General features: G+C 43.4%; 1 protein-coding gene across 3 annotated transcripts in view; it reads right to left on the bottom strand.

Moving 5' to 3' along the window:
• Positions 1 to 434: 434 nt before the first annotated feature.
• The window catches only part of BMF (Bcl2 modifying factor), a 128,672-nt gene continuing 105,677 nt past the window's right edge, over positions 435 to 23,429 (bottom strand). For all 3 annotated transcript variants that reach the window (XM_082275300.1, XM_082275301.1, XM_082275299.1), the window contains exon 4: positions 435 to 920. In XM_082275300.1, coding sequence (XP_082131426.1) covers positions 822 to 920 — 99 coding nt within the window. In that variant the 3' untranslated portion in view covers positions 435 to 821. The remainder of the gene's footprint in view (positions 921 to 23,429) is intronic.

The following is a 23,429-nucleotide window of genomic DNA, read 5'->3' as shown; positions in this document are numbered from 1 at the left end:
GCTTTTGTGCTTTTCCACTGCTGGTACCACATGGTATGGTGTAGGAACGGTTCGGTACGGTACGGCGGCGCTTTTCCACTGCATGGAACCGAACGGTACAGCTCTCAAAAAACAGTACCACCTCGATTGTGGTTCCAAGAGGTACCATACCCAGGACCATATCCCACAATCCTTTGCATGCAGTCACTACTAGCCACTGATTTGTCAGAGAATCCCACCCACCCCGTTGTTATCCCACCCACTTAACTATAGTACTATTTTAGTGGAAAAGCAAACCATACCGTACAGTACCGAACCGTTCCAACACCGTACCATGCGGTACCAGCAGTGGAAAAGCAAACCGGGCCAAGCAGGGCTAAGCAGGGCCGAGCCGGTACTTGCAGTGGAAAAGTGCCATTACTTTAAAAGTAAATAACTATTCTACTATTGCACATGTACATGAGCTTTCAGGTATTTTCCATGGTTGGTAAGTAAGTGCTTGTACTCTTCTCTGCTCATTGGACATGTACCATTGCAAAAGTGGAAATTCCCTTGATTTATTGTGTTGTTTTTGGTTGTGTCAAGCTGATAAGGCACATCTAGAGAAGCATACAAGTGTCCTTGTTGTTCCGTTACTCATCTTATTGCAGTACTACACAGGTTACATCTGCAGACATAAACATGATGTAAACAAGCCAGTTTCTCAGCAGTGTTTGACCACACTTCCCATCTGCTTACAGAAAGTCCTGATTGAGATAGTCCTTGCATCTACCACTGTAAAATATGGTGCAGAGTCCTCCAGTGGTTCAACATCGGAACTGATCGCAATAGGCTGATGAGTCTCACCTCATGAGGATACCCCTGTTCCTGTCCCGAGGTAACACCAAGTTGCGGAAGAAGATAAGGATCTGGAACCATACTTGGTTTCGGTTTTGCTGAATCTGCAGTAAAATAAGGTAATGATAAAACATTTAAAAAAAAACCAAGGTTCAGTGGGGGTAAAAGACAGCCTTAATTAACCTGAACTACATAGTTATTGGTAAGATTATAGGGAATTGTACAGTCAATTTGGTCTGTGGTCAGTTTTGAAAATATTGATGTCTTTCCCACAATGCACCTTCCTGACGAACTGTAGTTTATGTTACAAAGAGACTTCCCCATGACATTGTTGGCCGTAAAACAAAGGGTCATTTACTCCATAATGACAGTGGAGTGCCATATATACCTTAGAATGCAAAAGAAAGAAAAGCGCCTCCAAGTGCAGTATTTACTAGGGGGGCTCATCTGGGGGCTATAAGCCCGGTGACAAACGTCCTGCAAAAAGCGCCTTCGGTCCAAGGATGTGTCAGCCACGATACCACGGGGGATGAGAAAGTGCCAGCTTGAAGCGCAGCACCGCTCGCTGTGAAGTCACCAGGAAGGGAGGAGAACCACAGTTCATTTCAGAGCATGCGCGAGGCTCGTACTGAGCATGCGCTCCTTTGTCAAGTGATACGGGGATGAGTAAGAGGCAGATATAAATACTTAGCAGGAACACGTTACGTTTAACATTTAAAGGGACAATACCAATATTATAATTAACTCAAAACAACATGAAATTTCACAACCTATATGGACACTGGAAAAAAAAACATTAAACTAAAGATGGAGATACATTAAAAAAATATATATTAATAATAGAAATATAGCACAAGAACCGGATATAGCAAATACTGTTGGTGGTCAGATAATGTATATATGCACTACAGAAATTTATATCTGCTAGTGTACATAAGTGAGTATCAAAAACATCTTTCTATATGTTCAAGCCTATATGTTCTAGTCCTTTGAGCTAGTCCAAAATGTGCGCTCATCTGCCGGCACTCTCCCATCCCCCGTGGTATCGCGGCTGACACATCCTTGGACCGAAGGCACTTTTTGCAGGACGTTTGTCACCGGGCTTATAGCCCCCAGATGAGCCCCCTTTTTATCAGCTATTATGTGAATGTTCACTTGTCTGCCTGCCTGATCTTTTAACTAATACTGTACATAGAGGCGCTTTTCTTTCTTTTGCATCTCATTTACAGAGCTGGCTTCACTCTACAGAAGAGCTTTCCTTGCCTTAAGTGCATGTCAATGATCAGACTTTGTACATTGACAGGTGTCACCCACCTGTTTTATGGACTCAATTTAATGGACTCATTGGACTATTTTTAGTTTTTTTATGTTGATGTAATACCTTGTGTGCTAACATTAACCCTCCTTTTCCATATATACCTTGGAAAGGTGAACACCTTGGTTTGTATAGGTTCGAAGCTACCATGGGTCCATGGCAAATCCCCAGGATATGTGAAGATGCTACCCATGAACTGTGCTTCTTAAATATTAACATATTATCGAAGGGTCAGTGCAGTCCAAAAGTTGTATTTTAGTTACAGGCATACCTTGGTGGGTAGTGTATGCAGCAGTCATACTTCGGTTCAGTTTAACCTCCCCTTTACACCACTCCTATTGTGCACTATGGCAGGCTAAACGCGCTACATAATTCCTTCACTCGGTATGCTCAGGGGTGCCTCAGGTCCTCCCTCCACAATCCTTGCACCATGTAACGCCAACCCAAAAAGATCATATGGTCCCTGGCTACTAGAGGCTTTTCTAGATGCTTTGTGACATCATAGACTGAAGAATATTTGTAGTTTTGCTCTGTCTTTTAGGGTGTCCATAGACCTAAAAGGGCGATACAGGATCTTACAGAGGACTTTTTGTGCTAATGCCAGGGGGGTGCTTGAAGGGTGTTAGAAAAGTGCACTTGTCCTTTAAAAAATAGAGAGGGACAGATAAGAAATTACTCTTTGTGTCCTCACTGCATCAGAAACAGAGACAAACTGTGATGAGCTCATGCCAGAAAGAAACAATAGACATGGGGACATATCATCAGTGGGTAGGATTAGCAGTCTTTAAAAATATATTTCTAATGACCACATGGGAGATTTTAGTGTACATAGTCAATGCATTACAGAGACAGTTTTACATAGTCAGCAGAATTATAGCACTTGTAATGTGGAGACTGATGGTAATTTATTATTTTAATATAAGATATGCTGTACACAGCTGCACTCTGGTCTGGGGAAACAGTAGTTAGTAGTGGCCTAAACTCCCAAACACATACTTAAAAGCTGAACATCCAACAAATGGTATGTATTCATTCAAAAAAATATTATTTATTTTTACACAACTATTGTAAGTACCTGGATCCGGCTTGATATCAGCATAGTATAATTTGTGTAATTTGTTAGACTGGAAAATGCAATAAGGTCAACATAGTCAGAACTATATTATTTACAGTATTTGCATTGGTGGAGCCCTGACCCCCAGAGTAGGCCAATTTAAGATTTAGAGGCAACTCTATGTTAAAGGGTTACTAAACCCAGAACCTGTATTCACTATATCTGGTCTCCTACAGTACACAGAGCATGGAAATGCAATTATTTTAGTAAATATAAACAGATAAATACCTTTTCTCATCAGCAGTATATAGCAGCCTTGTGACTTGTATCAGTTCCTAGTAAAGCTTGTAGGAGGAGTTTTCACTCTTCCCTGATCCTCTGTCCTTCCCTGATCCTCAGTGCTGATTGGCCCTGTGCTGATCACATGCACTCCCAAGAAAAAAAAAAAAAACTCTCTAGCAATTCACACCAAACTGAGCATGCACAGCCTGTCCCCTGGCTCTGTAAATATCGGGTAGTTTTTTGGAGACAGTGAAAGAAGAGGAGAATCAGAGAGACAGGATCAAATAGCCTTCATAGACAATGCAAAGAATTAACTTCTTAGGTTCCACAGTGCAACCATGCTAACAAGCATGCTTTACTGCGTATACAGACTGATTTTATTGTTGTAGGTTTAGTAACATTTTACCCTCACAACCTGTCACTTTGGCTATCCAAATTACTTACTTTATATCCATTTGATTTGTAATTATTGTCCAGTATCACTTTGGAATGAAAGTAGAACTTTTTTCCCAGGCTTATAACCTCTGTCATTTTTTTTTGCTATCTGTGTCCCATTAGGGATATTTTCCTTCTCTTTCTGTCCAATAGCCAACAGGAAGTGAGAGGAAATCCCTGCACGTTAAGGGAATTCCCCTGGTCACCATTCGAAGATTTCCCCTCTATTATTTTTCGTGGGCCAACCCCAAATTTTGGATTTTATTTTACATTCATTTTCAATGATAATGGTAAACAGGACAAATAGAGCCTAACAGGGGCACAGACCGCCAAAAAAAAAAAAAAAAAAACCCTAATACATGTTCTGATCCACTCCACTCTTCTCTGTCAGAAACTAAATATAAAGTTTTGCCTTTAGTTATACTTTAATGCTAGCATTCAAGCTCTGAAGAAGGAAAGAGAGGGGTGATCCCTGAAAGCACGTTGGCTTTTTATTGAAAAAAATTGGATTTTTCACTTACCCCTCTATTATGTTCATTGACGGACACAGCTCCTAATCTTCGTAACCATTGGGTTATACTGCCCCCTACAGGAGCAGGACACTAGGCAGAAAAAAAAAGTCTGGCTACGCCTATGGGCAGTCCCAGAGGTTATACTCCCTCTCCCTGCTATAGGTACTGTTACAAGCAGTGTCAGAAGAATAACAACTCCACAGAGGGCTGGGTGCTGTGTCTGTCAATGAACATCAGAGAAATGGATTTGACCATAAGTCAAAAATCCCATTTTCTCTTTCCACGTCAAAGCGGAAGAAGCGCTGGTGACTGACACTGACTGGAATGTGAAGGCAAGCATCCTTGATGTTGATGGAGGCAAGAAAATTCCCCTGATGCAGGGAAGCCACCACAGTGCGAATGGACTCCATTCTGAACTTCTGCACCCATACAAAGCAGTTCAGCGCCTTGAGGTCCAGAATTGGACGCACCTTGCCTTCCTTCCTGGGGACTGTAAACAGGTTTGAGTAAAACCCCCAAAAAAGAGCGTGTAAGCGAACCAGAGAAAGTCACACGTTGGAAGGAAGAACCTTTCCAGAGGGTAAGAACAAAATTCAATCTTGTAGCTGGACCGTATGACCTTGTGGACCCACTTGTCTTGTACCAGGGAAGTCCACGGGTCATACGGAACCCCAGATACAGGTGAGGGCACACCTTCATGCTGAAGAGGACATGTGCGCAGACCAAGTTCACTTGGATCCTTCAGAGGAGGCCCCGAAGAACTTCGATCCCTTGTCAGTCAGTCGATTCTGAGGGACCAAAAACTTCTTATGAGCCAAGAAGGAGGGCCCACGTCTACGACGACGGTCCTTGCCCTTAGTAGCCTGCGGAAGAAAGGTACTCTTTCCCCCTTTGAGACCTTTAATGATGTCATCCAGGGTAGCACTAAACAGGCAATCTCCTTGAAAGGGAAGATCAGTCAAGGCCTTTTTAGAAGTCTGGGCTGCAGACCAGCATTTGAGCCAAAAGACACGCCGAAGGACCACTGCAAAACAGAGAGCCGAGCCACTAGGGGAGCCGCATCCAAAGAGGCATCACAGATAAACTGCAGCCCCTGGACCAGCTGGTCCGCCAGCTCAGTAAAGGCAGGGGGGAGCTGCTCCCCCCAGGTTATGGCGCAAAAGCTTAGCCCATTCGGTCAGAGTCTGCGACACAAGGGCAATGGTGAATATCAGCTTCAGATCCAAACCAGCCAGGGTGTACATATTGCGGGCCACAGCCTCCGCCTTCCTGTCAGCCAGGTCCTTAAAGGCTGCGGACTCTTCAACTGAAATCATGGTTGCCTTGTTTGATCTAGAAACTGGAGGGTCCACCACCGGTGGAACAGTCCACTTCTAAAGAAGGGACTCCTCATAGGGGTATCGCCTAGTAAATCGCTTAGGGACCCCAAAGGGATGCTTTGGTCGTCCCCACTCTTTAGTAACAATTCTGTCATAATAGGAGGGGAAAGGGAACACCTTTGCCGCTCTGGATGGCTTGTGAGTGCCAATGGGAACCTGGGCCTCCGTCGCAGCTGCAGCTGTGTCCTCCATCTTTAAGGTCTCACCAACAGATACAATCAGTGCGTCCACCAGCACCTTTTCATGCGCGGTTGCAGAAGCTGGGGAATTCTCCTCACTATTTGAGGATTCATGGCGCGTGGTCGCGGACCCAGCAGGGTGACCCACGTCCGCAGTGGCCGAATCAGATTTAGGATCTGATGAGACAGATAAGGCAGGGGAAGGCGGGGGACGATTTTTGCCAGCCTATCCCCTAAAAGCCACCTCCACCCAGGACACAAAAGACTCCAGGACCGCTGTCAGCGCATCGATGGATGGTGGGGACCCAAAGGGCCCCACAGCCTAAGTGAGGGAATCAGGTGGGGAGATGTGCTCCAAAGACTCCATGAGTCACCAGGGGGACCCCACAAAAAGGTGTAAAATCACTTCTAAGGGACAACCCCCACCACCTGGTTGCCATTCACAAAGCACCAATCGATCATCAGCAGAGAGGGAGAGGACCCCATCAGACTCACCACCCTGCAGAAACCAGGCACCCCAGCCACCAGGAGAATCTGCACTGCACGAGTGGCTATCAGGAAATGAAAGGATCCAGGAGTCAGCACCAGGGGATGAGGAAATCTCCTACTCCTGAAAACGCCACTCAGAAGGCTCCACAGACATGGCTGCCGCTGTTTTCTATGGCAAGTCCCCGCACAACTAAAAATGGGATTTCTCTTCTCATTTATACTCAGTTGTGACATGACACTATTCATATTGCAAGACTTTGAACATTTATCAAGTTAAAATTAATTAAAAATGTTTGCTTGTCTTATAAAACACTCAAAGACCAAGTTACTCGCAATCCAAGGTTTTACCGTATTTGCTTTTGGGTTCATTATTGCTTTAAGTTTCACATTGCAGATATACAGCTATGAGGTTTCAGCCGTGAAAGTGCCTAGGCCTATTTATATACACAGTGCATATATAGTTGACCTGATGACTGGAAGCTGCTGAGGTCCTGAAGCAGCAAAGCAATCCCAACCATATTTCCTCCACCATGCTTCACAGCTGCAATAAGGTCTTTCTCCTGAAATAATGTTTTCGGTTTGCGGCAAACACGTCCACTGTTACCATGGCTAAAACAACTGTTTTTGATTTATTTATTTTCAGCACGCTGTTCCAGAAGGCCTCATCTTTGACTATATGTTCAATGGCAAACTGTCATCTTGCTGTCTGTAATGTTTTTTTTCAAGGACTTTTTATTAACACACCTCCCATGCAGGTTTAACTGGTGCAATCGCTTTTTGATTGAAGATGCATGTGCTTTGACCCCAACCATTGCAAGAGTTACCTGAATGAAATGTTGGGGTTCTTGAAGAATTATTTTAGTATCAAAAACTTGCTGGGCTGACCAGTCCTGGACAAGATAGCAGTTGTTAGAAATCGGTGCCACTTGTAGATTATTGTCTCTACAGTGGAATGGTTAATTTCAAATAATTTGGCAATCTTATTAAATCCCTTGCCAGAATCATACCCATCCGCAACTTTCCATCTAAGGGCCTAAGGGTGCATTTTTGATCCTGACTTGATAACACAACACATGCCAATAGCAAAGAGAACACCAGACCCTAAACATTTAGTGTTTAAATAACAAAGATTTGACTGGCATACTCCAGGTTCTAATCATTGGCATCTAATCTGGAACATTGGATTCCAATTTCATGGATTTGAAGTGATTGTTACTTTTGCCATGTTAAAAGTCTGCATTTTCTTAGTTTAGATTATGAGAATATATACACTTCATAAATTTTATGTGCCATTTGTTCAAGTATATGAACTTTATCTGTGGGCACTATTTAAATCAAAATCTAATGTTTGCCTGTTAAAAAATGTTGGAAAAAAATTAACAATTTATGAGGGGTGTGCTTGCTTTTTCACAAGGCTGTATATCCCAGATACATATCCCTAAAATATCCCAAAACTGGCAGAGTTTTGATATTTACATATGATGGGCATTCAGAATCCAAATCAACAGTGTTTTGCAATGTTATAAGAGCGAGGAAGGCCCCATATAGAATATATTTTAAAACAAATTCAGAAGCCCAATCCAAATAATGCAACCAACAATGAGAAGCAGATGTGGGAAAACAGTGGTTTGCACAATAATAAAAAACGTAAATAAGTTGTGATTTTTTTTTTTTTTACGCCCCTTTTAAATTTATAAAGTATATGACTATTCTTCAAAGTTTTCATAAGCTTTTTCTGCCTTGTTCCATAAACTTGTCTTATAAGGATTGAACCGGATCCATGAACCTATGTACATTTACGCTCTGTGATGAACCTTTTCTGTGTAAAACTCTGCTGTCTACACTGAAACACTTAATTAGATAAATCACTGAACTTGTCAGAGCCGCAGCTGCATATACAACAAAATCATTTTCAGCACTGGTCTTTATCCCTCATTGCATAGTTCCAAACCTTCTTTAAAATCCCAGGGTGAGGGGTTTGAGAGCGAGCAATGATCCATCTGTAAGTGATTTCACACTGAGCGGGTTGCGAGGTTAATCTTCAAATTAAACCACACTGCTGAGACAGCAAAACATGGCTTTTTATACAGTACATAACACAACTATCCTCCCTCGCCATTGCTATCGCCCTGATAATACAACTCCTTTTACATTTTTCTTTGTACTCAGAAACATAAATTATGATCTTTGTGGGATTGCTCGATGTTCTAAAATGTACATTTTCAAGACTAAAAACAGTAAGAGCCCGTTACCAAATGATATGTTACATCATTCTAAAAGAATAATGTTTAATTGATGTTATTTTTCTTTGGGTCCCATTGCTAGCATTCATCAGGAACTATCCATTTCAGCTGTGGCAGATCCTTCAGATTGTTTAAAGAAGGATTTATGGTATAAATATTTACTTATTTACTTTGGTTCAATATGGACCAGTGTAGCTATGCATATACCCCAGGTTTCAGCTGCAACGTGCCAGAACAGAATTCCATCACCTATTATTTTACTGAGAAATCACTTTAAAAAATACCCCCTAGCACATCTGTCTGTGGCCATCTTGACAAAGGGCAGATGATTCATGCAGCATTTACTTCCTGGAACCCATCTGTCCTTAGCTCAGGCATGCACACAGGAGGGCATACTTAGCTAAGAAACCCATCTCCTCCCATCCTGAAGACTCCTGGGATGTATGACATAATTTGCCTAGCCCTGGAAACCAGGAAGTAACTGAGAAAATTAAAAAAAAAGTTTAAAACAGGTGTAGCACCCTACAGGTAGGTGCTAGGCAAATGTATAGTGGGCATTGTCTGCCTAACAGCAGGGCCATGATTTCTTTTTGCCAGGGTTTCATGGCTTTCAGGTGTGCCTGCTGAGAGGGGAGTCTCCCCACTGGTCCCTATGAGAAGCTTCTCATAGGGCGGTGGAGGAAACCCAATCAGGGGACACATTCAGGCTTGTAACTACCCCAGAAGGCAGATTCTGGGAGTGGGTATAAGTTTGGGCGAAGTGCGTGACTGGGTGTCTTTGACGGGAGCAGAGTCCCAGGAGAGAGAGAGAACGGCTGTCTCTCCTCCTGTTTGAGGAAGAGGATGTCTTGGGTGCTGCCTGAGAATCCAGAGAGTGCTGAGTTGAGCTGAGGGGGATGCGGTGTGCCGAGAACCTGCGGAGAGAGAGAGGGGTCCAGTCCAAGGAAACTAGACAGCAGGAGTTCCTGGGAGGAACGAAGCAAACAATTTGGTTGGTATTTTGAGATTAGGTTAGTGATGTAGCTGGGAGCCAAGTTATGGATGGCTTTGTAAGTTATTAATAGTATTTCAAATTTATTTTGTTGGGTGAGTGGCAGTCAATGGTGGCATTTCCAGAGAGGGGTAGCAGCAAGAGGGTAGCAGACACTGAGCAGTTTGTAATGTGGGTGAGAAGCATTGATGATGGACTGAAGGGGTGATAGCCTATGTAAACGTAATCCAATAAGGAAGGAGTTGCAGTAGTCGAGGTGAGAGATAACCAGGGAGTGGATTAGAAGCTTTGTGGTGTCATTGGTTAGGAAGGGGCGTATTATGGAGATGTTGCGGAGGTTGAGGCGGCAAGCTTTGGAATGTAATTGGATGTGGGGCCGAAAGGAGAGTTCAGAGTCCAGGATTACAGACAAGGTATAATAGGGAAAGAAACTTCATACTCAGTAAGTGATTAAATCAGCTGCTGAAAGTGCCAAAAAACTGAAGGTTTAATATCGCTTTATTTGATGCATTTGTATATGCTGCTGCTGTACTTCCGGAGCCAAAAGCCATGTTCTCATTTATCTACCCCTCCTCTCCCTTTGTCCATTCCCAGAGAGTCATGTATTCTGTGAACCAAGGATCACTTCCGTGTAAGAGCCGCAGATCACATGCCCATGGCACTATAGTAGTAAAGCAATAGCAATAGCTGTACTCTCCGGCATATACAATTGTATGAAGACTGCTACTATTTACACTCCACCAAGCTCAGATGTAACTTTTTTTTAATTAAGAATTTATAAAGATGTGTTCTTCAGTCTCAGGACATAAACTCATAGAAGTCTATAAGGTAGCATGAGACCACGGCCCTCGGATCAAGCTAAGTATACATCTGAGTAGGGGAAGAGTGTGCTAGTTTAGGTCAGGGTCAGGTCCTAAATTTTAAAGGGAGGGTTTGTTTCAACAACATCAGTCTGAGATGCTTTGGAGATCATTGAGAATTTGCATTCCCAGACTTGTCTAATGGGAACAAGATAACAAGAGCCCAGAACCCAAAGTAGATCTCCTTCTGGTAGTGCTGGTTGCCTGGCTGCTATACTGACCCACTAGATTCATTATTTTCTGAGTCAAGAAACTTGATTAAAGTCTAAAATCTTTATCTGGATACTTATTCAAGTTCAATAACTCAGTCAATTATATTGAGTGCCATCATGGCAACCAGGCAACTGGAATTATCAGGAAGGAAGGTTAGCAATGGCAGCCTCTGTGTTTCTCTCATGACAGGTTACCTTTACATTTAAAGCCTAGCTCCATGTTTAATTTCACTTTAAATAATAGCTAGTTTGGGCCAAGCTGGCCCAAACAAACTGTTTCCTTTACTAACTGATGCAGCTGCTGTCAGAGCTGTATAAACTGTATATAGCATCAGCTACATACAGTATACAGCACTGTGCTCTGGCAGTGGTACGAGGCAGGGATTTGATTGGCTGAGGTGGAGAGATGGGCGGATTACATCACGATCAGAGGAAACTCTGTATTCATCGATAAAATACAAGGCTTCCTGTGAATGGCCGAGGAGTGATCAGCCGGACTCAATTTTGTTTCAGTAGCAGAAGGGAAATCCCCATACTGCTGTTGGAACACAGCGGTGTATACTGTATGTAGCTGATGTAAGTGAAAGTAAACCTGGAGTTAGGCTTTAAAGAGGTTGTAAACCCACTTCACAAACTTTTACCTATAGGTAAGCCTATATTAAGGCTTACCTATAGGTGCTATAAATATCTCCTAAACATGCACCGTTTAGGAGATATTGAGAGTGCATACTGCCGATGACGTCATCGGCGCATGCGCTCTGAAGGAACGGCCACCCGTGCCCTTCCTTCAGAGTCCTATGCCATGAACGGCGGCTCCCGCGCGCACGCGCGGGAGTGATGTAATCGCGCCTCCGGCCAATCAGATGGCCGGAGGACGCGAACCCAGAAGCAGGGCGGCCGGACATGTCGGCCGTCCTGTCGCTGAGGGGGCGGCACGGCGGGGGCTTCGTTGTAAGGTAAGTACTTCATAATGAGCTAGTATGCGATGCATACTAGCTCATTATGCCTTTCTCTTTACAGGGCTTTTTTTTTTCTCTTTTTTTTGAGTGACTTTACTTCCTCTTTAAAGGGATTGTAAAGGCAGAAGGTTTTTTATCTCTTAAGGAAAAAAAAAAATCTGTGTGCAGCAGCCAGCACTTCCCCCTAATACTTACCCGAGCCCATCTTTATCCAGCAATGTTGCAGGAGTTTCTCAGCTGCCCGGGACTCCCCTCTTTATTGGCAGGGACAGCAGCGTGGCATGATTGGCTCCTGCTGCTGTCAATAAAAGTCAGTCAGCCAATCAGGAAAGAGAGGGGGTAGGGCTCAGTGTCTGAATGAGCTGTGACTTGGCTCGGGTGCCCCCACAGCACTGAACAGGAGGGAGGGGCCTGGAGTACAAAAGGGACCTGAGAAGAGGAGGATCCGGTCTGCCCTGTGCAAAACCAACTGCACAGAACTGGTAGGTATAACATGTTTGTAAAAGAGAAAACAAAAAAAAAACAAGACTACAATCACTTTAGGAGTCAGAGCACATGGGGTAACAGGGCTAAAATCCAGACACTGACAGTTACCAATTAGCGCCAAAATCAACAAACTAGTTGTCCTAATTTTGGAGGTAGAGTATTGTATATTGTTTTTTAGATACATATTAGGAAACAATAGTATCAAAGTTCAAAGCAAACCTGCTGTGTCACAGTTGTTCTAGACAGGAAGTTCATCCAGTTTCCTGGCAACCTGATTAAGCAAGACTAAAGGCCAGACACACAAACTTCTAGAACTTTTATTATGCAACCCCAGTTAGACACTACCTATTAATTATTATCTTACAGCAACAAGCTGTACCAAACACTATCCTGTACTTTCCCCACTCTGCTCCCCACATGATATTAATACTTTCATTTATCTTCCACAATGTTATTAGAGTCCTAACAGAGACATCATATTAAAATCAACATCAACATGCTCATAGTGCTGGAGGTGGTTCTGCCTATAGCAAACTTTAGGTGCAATTAAAATGAAGCTGACCTGTCCTAAGACATTTCTAAACCTGGCCATAGACTGATTGAATTTCAGACTCTTACCCTGTCAGCTGCCTCCTGCCCAACAACCCTTGTTTGGAAAATGTATGGACAAACAGCGCCTGCATCCAATCAGATGCAGATACTGTGAGTATTCTGAAGTTGGCAGGACCAGCTTTCAGCGGGAGAGTCAACTATCCATGCTGGGTAGCATGGATGGAAGTATCACCTATCCATGCTGGGTAGCATGGATGGAAGTATCACCTATCCACGCTGGGTAGCATGGACGGAAGTATCACCTGTCCATGCTGGATAGCATGGATGGAAGTATCACCTATCCATGCTGGGTAGCATGGATGGAAGTATCACCTGTCCATGCTGGGTAGCATGGATGGAAGTATCACCTATACATGCTGGGTAGCATGGATGGAAGTATCACCTATACATGCTGGGTAGCATGGATGGAAGTATCACCTATACATGCTGGGTAGCATGGATGGAAGTATCACCTATCCATGCTGGGTAGCATGGATGGAAGTATCACCTGTCCATGCTGGGTAGCATGGATGGAAGTATCACCTGTCCATGCTGGGTAGCATGGAAGGAAGTATCACCTGTCCATGCTGGGTAGCATGGATGGAAGTATCACCTGTTCATGCTGGGTAGCATGGATGGAAGTATCACCTATCCATGCTGGGTAGCATGGATGGAAGTATCACCTGTTCATGCTGGGTAGCATGGATGGAAGTATCACCTGTCCATGCTGGGTAGCATGGATGGAAGTATCACCTATCCATGCTGGGTAGCATGGATGGAAGTATCACCTGTCCATGCTGGGTAGCATGGATGGAAGTATCACATATCCATGCTGGGTAGCATGGATGGAAGTATCACCTGTCCATGCTGGGTAGCATGGATGGAAGTATCTGTTACAATCAGTATGTGTATGGCCAGCTTTAGTCCTGCCCATTGTCTTTTAACTGTAATATGCCTAAGGCCGGCCATACATGCTTCGAATCTCAGCCGGTTCGGAGATTCAAGACGATAATGGGCAGGCTGAATGTACCAAGTTGATCAATCGATCAACTTGTGTACAAACAGCCTGCCAGATTCTCTTGCCATTATCACTAGCAGCTGCTTTAGCCGCTAGCAATAATCACTGTCTTCTCCCCGCGGGGACAGCTTCCCCCGCCCGCCCCCACCGGGAGAGGACAATTGCTGACTCCCCTGTCAACACTGTCCATGGTTGCAGGAAAGAAATTTGCACCGTGTAAGGCCTAGTCTCTACTACCCAGGGAAATGCCCGCATTTTATAGCTGAATGACAGGGGTGAGGATTAGTGTTGGGAAAAGCTTTAAAAGTTCAATTTCAGCCTGGACAAAAGTCATGTATTTCATGGGCATTGGGAACACAGGGCTGCGGTATAAATACTTCCGGGCTGGTTGGTTTCATATAAAGAGGAGTCTCAAAAGCAAAGGAGCAGGCATGGGCACAAAACAGGTTCACCTCAAAGCTGAACTCTGGGCTTACTTACTTCTAACTGATGTACAAAGTCCTCTTCTGTGCTGAAATTGCTTACCGATTTCTCTGCACACTGTGTCCAGCATCGTCTAGCCCAGGGGTCTTAAGCCTCGTACACACACAACAAATTTCCGCCGACCGGTCGTCCGTCTTTTGTCCAGAGTGGTGTCCGTTGGTTGGAATGTGCCTAGACTGCACATGAATTTTCCCGTACGACAGAATTCTACTTCAGAAGTGATGTCATGTGTTGGATTGCTTTCTATGTGTTCTTTCATCTCTGAGCATGCCCAGTCTTGCTCATAAGATTTTTCCCCGTCGAAATCTGTACTAATGAGACGAAAATCGGACGTGTGTTGACGGAGGACAAAAATTTTAATGCCTGCACATCAGGATTTTGTCAGCCGAAAAGTCGGAGTCGGCTGTCGAAAGCACCATACTAACAATCCGAAAATCGGCAGATCGGTCGTCGGACCAAATTTCCCTTCCGAATTTCTTATCGTGTGTACAGGGCTTTATTGTCCCTGGCCTGCCCCTTTCTTTTACCCCTATTCAGTTCTTTCAGTCAAGGCGGCTTATCCTCATATTTGGACCTTACCACAGTTCCCGTATTCAGGAAGCTATGTAAAGCACCCTGCTGGCCGCTCCCACCTGCCACAATCTGCCTGTACTGCATAGGGAAGCACAGGTTTTATTTAACATTTTGTTAGCATGTTGATGAGTGGGAGAGGAGGAACCAGGGACGACAAAATACAGTAAAGGCAGATTAAACTTCAGCTTTAAATAATTGCTATGGCATACGATTATGCTAGTGCCGTTCTATGTGTAGAATTGCTTGCATATTTCTAAGCACTCTGCAGGCTCTGAATACCTAAGTTCTGCATTAAAAGGGGACAATTCTAGCACAAGGAAGCCAAAAAAATCTGCTAAAATCTTCTTCCCTCGACAATAGGTTTTGCAAAATGTATAGAATATAACTAAAATGCTTTATCTACAAGTGCCGGCATCCTCATGTCACATGCACAATAGAGGAAAGAGTAAGAAACTTCCTGGCTTGTGTACAGGCGCTCGCTCGTGCCTTCTGATTTTTCTTTAGTAAGACTATACATATGCTCAAGATAAGGAAGCAAAATAAAAAAGTTACTTGACTGGGCTTTGGATTATGTAACAACTTTACCAAGTCGAGCTGGAAAATAAGAGGAAGTAAAATGTGGTAAACAAGAAAGAACATTTTAAGTGAAGTTTACCACCTGACTTTTTTATAGGTGAATTTTCCCGGAAGGCAAACAGTACCTCTATTATAAATGAAAGGAAGGCCCACCCTACTGATTGTGAAAGAGTTGCCTCAAGCATTGATTTGTGATAAATCCATTCATAATATCTGGTCATACATCTTTCTACATGAAAAACAGAATTTATTTGGTCATAATGGAGTGGATTTAGTTAATAAAGGTAAATAGACTGTACACTTTGCAAGTGCAGTTGCACTCATTTTCCCCAGAGCTTAGTAAATGTATGTAAGCTCTACTGATTTCTATCATCCAATCATGTCCAAGAAAAATTGCTATTTTCTTTTATTTTTCATGCACCTGAATGGCTATTCTGTACAAAGTGCACTTGCAAAGTGCACAGACTATGGGGTTGATTTACTAAAGGCAAATAGACTGTGCACTCTGCAATGTGCAGTTGCACTCTACAAGAGTGGTTACTCCACAGCTTAGTAAATGAGGGGAAGTTCTGCTGACTTTTATCATCCAATCATGTGCAAGCAAAAATGTTTCTTTATATTTTCCTTGTACGTGATTGGGTATTCTTTGCAAAGTGAATCTTTACCTCATTCACGAAGTTCTGGAGCAACTGCACATGCAGAGAGCAGCAGTCTATTTGCCTTTAGTAAATCCACCCCACGGTTTCTTTCAAGAAACCTATCATGACACAAATATTGTGGGGCAGCCCTAAAGCTCCAGAACTGCCATTTTGATCCTTCTGTTAAGGCATTGACCTGGAACAAGCATGTGTATATCCAATGTTGGGACAACTGGTATTTCTGTACTTGTCCTTGTTCAATGATTTAAAGTGTTACTAAACCCAGGACCCCGCATTCACTATATCTGGTCTCCCAAATTACACAGAACATGGAAATGCAATTATTTTAGTAAATACAAACTGCTAAATACCGTTTCTCATCAGCAGTTTATAGCAGTCTTGTGACTTCTATCAGTGTCAGGCCGAGCACTGGTTAAAGCTTGTGGGAGGAGTTTTCATTTTCCTCTGACTGTCCTATGAGGCTGCATGACCCCTGATCCTCGGTCTGGACAGTGCTGATTGGCCCTGTGCTGATCACATGCCCCAGGAAAAAAAAAAACTCTAGCTAAACATACCAAACTGAGCATGTGCAGAGTGCCCCCTAGGGCTCTGTGCTATCAGCAAATGGATTGAGGACAGTAAAAGAGAAGTGGAGGATCAGAGAAGACAGGACCAAACAGCATTTTTACACAATGCGGAAGATTAACCTCTTAGGTTCCACAGTGAGTATAACAAGCCTGTTTTACTGCATATACAGACTTTTGTTTTTATTAATACTTACCTAAGAAAGAAGCTGCATCTGAGCTTTCCCCGCAGGTCTGAGCAGAGAGCTGGTGACTGTCAGTTACTGCTGTCAACCCCTGTACCCGCTGGGCTGTGGAGGGGGCAGAAACGGTTTGCTACGGCTCTCAGCAGATTAATGAGAGGCTGAGCCAAGTGCCGGTTAAGGCTCCGTGGTGGATCCTGACCAAAACTATTTTTTTGAATAGAGAAGGTAAGGATTAGAGATGCTTTTTACAGTTATCCATTAATGAGCTTTCCCGCTATTGACCTACCTGGTGACAAAAATTTCACATGACAGCAACACAGACATAAATAAAAATGTTTGGGTGGGGTCTGTTCTACTGCAGCAATGTCAGGTCTAAGCTCCCCCATATCCGCTCTGTCGCCCCCGATGCCATGTTAACTTCCTCTTCTTCTGGCTCCACTGGCTTCTTGCTTTGCTTATTGGGCAGGCACTTATGATGTAACTTCTGCACATGCACGCTGGCGTTGTATTATCTCTGTAATATGCAGGGACTGTACACTGTACTGGGCACCAGTCAGTCAGTGTACAGATTTAAAAAAATATTTATGATCAGGTGAGTAAAAGGGTTTTTTCCAGGCTTTACTTCCACTTTAGGTAGGGTAGGAGAAGGCTAGGACCCCTGTCAGATTTTTATGGCTATTTGTGTCCCTGCTGTAGGTTTTTCCTCACTTCCTGTCTGGAAAAACCATTGTTACTGGGCCAGAAAGTAAGGGAAAGCCTCTTTAACAAAGCGCTGGCAAGCAGTTATAAACCAATAGGAGTCCTTACCCCTCCTCCTCTTTCATACCCCTACTCATTCTATCCAAAACTAAACAAAGGCTTTGGCTGGACATACACATTAAGGAACCCTTCATAAAGGAAAATGTGGTATCACTCAAAGCAACCAGATTCAAGCTGTCACTCTCTAGAATAGGAAACCATAGACTATCAGCTATCCCATCAGAACAACACCTCTGCACTACATTCCCTCAAGTTTTATGCATGAGGTCCTTTATGCATTCACTATTAAGATACGGTTGAAATGCAGTTCAACTTTTGAACAGAGTAAAGAAGATGCAAATGTGTGAAAATAACATATCTGCATCAACAGAGTGAACCCTTTGGTATTGGAAACTCCAAAGAACAGAGTCAATGTCTTATGCTGTTGATCATACATAAATTGTACATATAGTTAGATGTATAACAGGCAAGATTTCCTAAATAAGCAAAGGGAGGTTTCAGCGGGTTAAGGAAAGAAAATGTGTTAAAAAAAAAAAACAATTCCTTCCACTAATACAAACGATGGGGCACAATTCCTTCCACTAATACCAAGGATGATGTACAATTCCTTCCATCGACACCATTGATGGGGCATAATTCCTTCCAATGATACCAACAATGGGCCACTTTTTCTCACACTGAAAACAACGAAAGGGCAAAATTCCTCCCATTGACACCAACGATGGGGCACTATTCCTACAACTGAATCCAACCACAGGGGACTATTTCTTCCACTGACATCAATGATGGGGCACTAATTCTCCCACTGTCACCAAAGATAGGGCATTGTTTACTCCCATTGGGCCTAGACTGCCCCCCCTAAAGTTTAAAGGACAGTAAGCTGGTTGTTTGTTTAGATAGACTCCTGATTTAGAAGAAGGTGAGTACAATGGTATGGGGTACTTTAATATTTGTTGGCTGTAGGGTACACCAAATTATGCAGGGAGTGCCAAATGGTATTTATGTTTGGTCTTGTTAAAAAGAAATGCCATCCAATGAGTGCAGGATCACAGTATGCCTCTAACCACATTTGAAGACCTATGTTGAGGTGGGATGCCAAGTCAACTCATGCCCCCCAAAATCTATAACATCCTGTCCATCCCTCTGATGGATTTCTGCCACTTTCCTGAAGAATGGGCTAGGGCTGAATCTTACTTCACAACAATAGGAGTCCACAAAAGTCCACATCAGAGTCCTCCCATATATTGGGTCCACTTCAGAGTCTCCCTAACCACTGTAATCTGTAGGTATAGCTGTAGATGTGTAGCAGCAGGGCAGGAGCTGGAGTAGGTCTGAACAAAGAAAGTCCTCCTGTAATTGCTGGGGCAATCATGTTATTGGTTGTTAGGATTGAAAAGGGGGCTGGAGTGGAACTCATTGGCAGTCTTTGCTTGCCTTAGTGCCGGTTCACACTAGGTCGCTCCGACTTCGGCGCGACTTGCACGGACTTCATAAAATGAATGTCAATGCAAGTCGCCTCCAGGTCGCCCCGAAGTAGTACAGGAACCTTTTTCTAAGTGGGAGCGCTTGTGTCGCTCCTATTAGAACCGGTCCTGTACTACCCAATGACCGCGATGGTGCACGACTTGCCAGGCTGACCAAGTCGCCTGACAAGTGGTATTAGTGTGAACCGGCACTCACTCTTCAATTTGGTAAGAATACAGTAAACCCCCGCTCCATCGCGGTTCAGTTTTTGCGGTCCCGGTATATTGCGTTTTTTTTTGTTATGTTATTTTACTATATAAATCATTCAGAATTAAATATTTTTGTGTTTTCCATAGCTCTTGCTATGTCTCTCAGTATCGTTTATGTGTTCAAATGAGTTTCTATTGTTTTAAAAGTGTGTTTAAAGACCTTAAAATGCTTTTACACGTACAGTGACAGTAAAAAAAACATGCCTACAATGCATTTTAATAGGGTTTTTCTATTTCGCGGAATTTCACTTTTCGCGGCTGGGTCCGGAACGTAACCCCCGCAATGGAGGGGGGTTTACTGTACTACACTGACCCAAGCTGCAGGTTAGAAAAAATCTTGTAGTGGGCCTGGTGTGGCCCATAGGCCATAATTTGTAGACCTTGGTATAGTGTATGGTCACCATACACATGTAATAGGCCTTAAAACATATAAAGTAACAGTTGCAGTCATAGACACTTTAGTAAATACCATGCTTGGTCTTTAAGGGATTTGTTTCAGAGTTTAGAATTGTTATTCATAGAGGTACTATTTACTTCTCATAGCGTTAGAAAGATTTAGCTCATAAAATTACTATGAAACCAATTCAATGTCCTCAGGGTAATCTTTAAACTCAGCTTGCTGGGAAGATAAAAAATAAAAAAGCAGTAGTCAGGTGCTGGTAGTGCATTGTGGGTAGTAAAATATCTTATGACTCAGAAGCTAAATATAGAAAGCGATATAAACAGGGAGGAGACTTCAACCACAAAACACACACACGGCCATGCTGTCCCTTGTTTCACTCACGCGATGCCTCCCCCTCCCTCCCCTCACTTTCCACAACCATGCTTATTTTCTCTCACCCTGTTCAACCCTTACAGCTTTTTATAAAGGAAAAGCTGAAAAACGGTTATGCTTGTGATAACTGCTCAGGCAAAACCCTTTACCAACTGCTCAGAGCAAATCTGACCAAGTTTGCCGTAGGCATTAGATAGTGTTCAGGCATGTAGGCTGTACAATCATTCCATTAACATGAATGCTTGTTTTTGCCAGCTAGGTTTGTTTATTGGTAAGGGTAGCAGGATAGAAGCCAGACAAGCCTGTCATCTGCCTAATCTCAGGGGAGACAACGGGGACAGGTCAAAGATCTAACTCCGAGAAATGCTTCTTCATAATAATAAGGATCAGCTGGGGTTGTCTGCCACAATCCACAAACATGACTGTCATTACCCAGTTTAACCACTTTGCCGCTGCTCACTAGAGCTCTACTGCGGCAAAGTGGCTCGTTATCGTCTGGCGACGTAGACCTACGTCGCCAGACACTGCCCCTTCTCAGTGGCGCGCGAGCGCCGCTGGAGGCTCACTCCCGCTGTATTCAGTTACAGCGGGAGTCGGGCCAGGGGAGGAGCGGTGGCGATCGCCGCTGCTCTTCCCTGATCATCAGGGAATCAAGTGTGGAGATCCGCCCGCTTGTGTAAACAAAGCGGGCGGATCTCCTAAGTGACAGGCAGGGACAGATTACAGGGTTCAGCGTAGCTGAACCTGCGATCTGTCCCTGTGTCACACAGTCACCTCCCCCCACACATCAGTAAGCACCAGGCATACATTAACCCCTCCCTCTCCAATAAAATTAACCCCTTCCCTGCCAGTGTCATTTTTACAGTAACAGTGCATATTTATAGCACTGATTGCTGTAGTAATGTCACTGGTAACCCCAAAAGTGTCAAAAATGTCAGTCAAGGGTCCGATCTGTCCGCCGCAATGTCGCAGTCCCGCAAAAAAATCGCAGATCGCCGCCATTACTCGTTAAAAAAAACCCACCAAAAACGACAGAAATCTTTCCCTTAGTTAGTAAACGCAATAACTTTTGCGCAAACCAATCAAAATACGCTTATTGTGATTTTTTTAACCAAAAATATGTAGCAGAAAACAAATTGGCCTAAAATGATAAAAAATTCTGATTTTTACATTTTTTTTGGGTGGAATTTCATATAAAAAAATGTGAAAAATATTGTTACTTTTTCAAAATTGTCGCTCTTTTTTTGTTTATAGCGCAAAAAGTAAAAAATCGCACAGGTGATCAAATACCACCAAAAGAAAGCTCTGTTTGTGGGAAAAAAAGGACGTAAATTTCGTTTGGGTACGGCATTGCATGACCGCGCAATTGTCAGTTAAATTCGCACAGTGCCGAATCGCTAAAAGTGACCCAGACGTAAGACAGCAAAATCCTCCGGTGGTAAAGTGGTTAAGGATTATCAACTAGATTTAGAGAAAATTCTTCTAATATCTAATACCGGCTTTGCCTATGATTGTTTTAAGACCAGTAGGCTGAGATAGGTAGGACACAGGGGCTGTCAGGATCCACGTCTAAAACCACAACTGTGGCTCTTCTTGTTGTGCCACCAGAGATGCTGGACAGCTCTCTGCCTGAATCCATGGACAACCTTGCTCTGTGTCTTGTCTCTAGTGAACTTTGAACCCTTTGCTTCTCCCATGATCTTCCTGATTTAAAGTGATTGTAAGTGATCACTTTGTAAAACAATCCACTCCGTTTAAAATATAAATGAAAGGCAAAACATTTTTGTATAGATATATAAAAAAACATTATAAATACCCTTTTTCCCTTCTTTATAAATGATCACATTCCTTCTGTTCTCAGCTGCATACAAGCTGGGAGGAGGAGGGGAAGCAGCAGCACACTGAGCTTCCCAGGGAATGGCTGTGCAGCAGGGGCGTGTAAGGACAAGTCCGATCATTGGAGGAGAAGACATTGAGTTCCCAGCATAGCTAGAGAACTGACTACGGGGTATTTGAATGCTTAATGTGGTCAGTTTTTATCAGGAAAGCACAGGGACTGTCAGGAACAGCAGGGATATCACACAAAGGAAGCAATACAAAGATAACAGAATACTTTCTCATATACAAGTACACGGTGCAGCAGGAACATGTCAGGATGTGAAGTTTTGGGGTGACAAACACTTTAAGACATGTTTCTACATTTCTTTTTTGCCAGAATATTGTGATCCCTCTAGCTTGCTCCTTGCATACCTGCTGCTGCCCTTGTCTTTACAACCAATCTTTATGGACCCTTGGATTTTTTATTGGCTACGCTTCTGTCTGAACCCAACCAGCTACTACTTGGTACCAGTTTGTTTACAGACTGTGCTTTTGCTTGATCCCTACCTACTACATTTTCTACCTAAACCCAACTTTCTCACCTCCTGGTGGTGTGATCCTCAGGACCATGACCTGATATTAGCACGTAGCAAAATCTATTTCTAACACTAGAAACTCTGGTGAATACCGGCTAGTTCTTAGACCCCATGCCACGGATGAACTTGCGCCATCTGCTGGGATCTGCTGATATATTTCCTGCTGACTACCTGTGAACCTCTCTACTGCTACAGCCACTGGACTCTGAGCCTGAACTCAGACTGCAACAGGAGCCTAACTAGAATTCATAGGGCCCCATAATAAAATTTTAATGGGGACCCCCAGCGATCTCTCCCTGTGACATCTGGCAATGTCAACTGGTACAAAAGTGTAATTCTTTCTTACAAAAAAATAAGTCTAAATCAAGAACAGGTTACATGACTAGGGATCAGTGCTGTGGAGTAAAGCTGCCAAGGGAACAGCAGCAGCCCTAATGGATTAGATAACCTTTACAGAAAAAAAGTAAAGGCGAACTGGTGTATTCTGTCCAGTTCTGGTCGCCAGTCCTCAGGAGGGATGTGTTGGAGCTGGAGAGAGTCCAGAGAAGGGCAACTAAACTGGTTAGGGGGTTAGAGGACCTTAACTATGAAGAGCGGCGGCAATCGCTCGATTTATTCTCCCTGGAGAAGAGACGTCTGAGGGGGGACATGATAGCAATTTATAAATATCTTAATGGGGATCTCAGCTTAGAAAAAAAGCTGTTCATTCGAAGGAATTGCATGAAGACTCGAGGACATACAATGCGATTAGAGGAGAAGCGTTTTAACCTCAGGCAACGAGGAGGTTTCTTTACTGTTAGGGCTACAAGGTTGTGGAATTGTCTACCACAAGAGGTGGTTTCTGTGGGAAGTATGGTGGCTTTCAAAAGACTCTTAGACGTACATCTC

The sequence above is a fragment of the Pelophylax lessonae genome (assembly GCF_965119305.1).
Source record: "Pelophylax lessonae genome assembly, chromosome: 13".
In the NCBI taxonomy this organism is placed as follows: Eukaryota; Metazoa; Chordata; class Amphibia; order Anura; family Ranidae; genus Pelophylax; species Pelophylax lessonae.
This window is presented reverse-complemented; position numbering and strand designations above follow the sequence as displayed.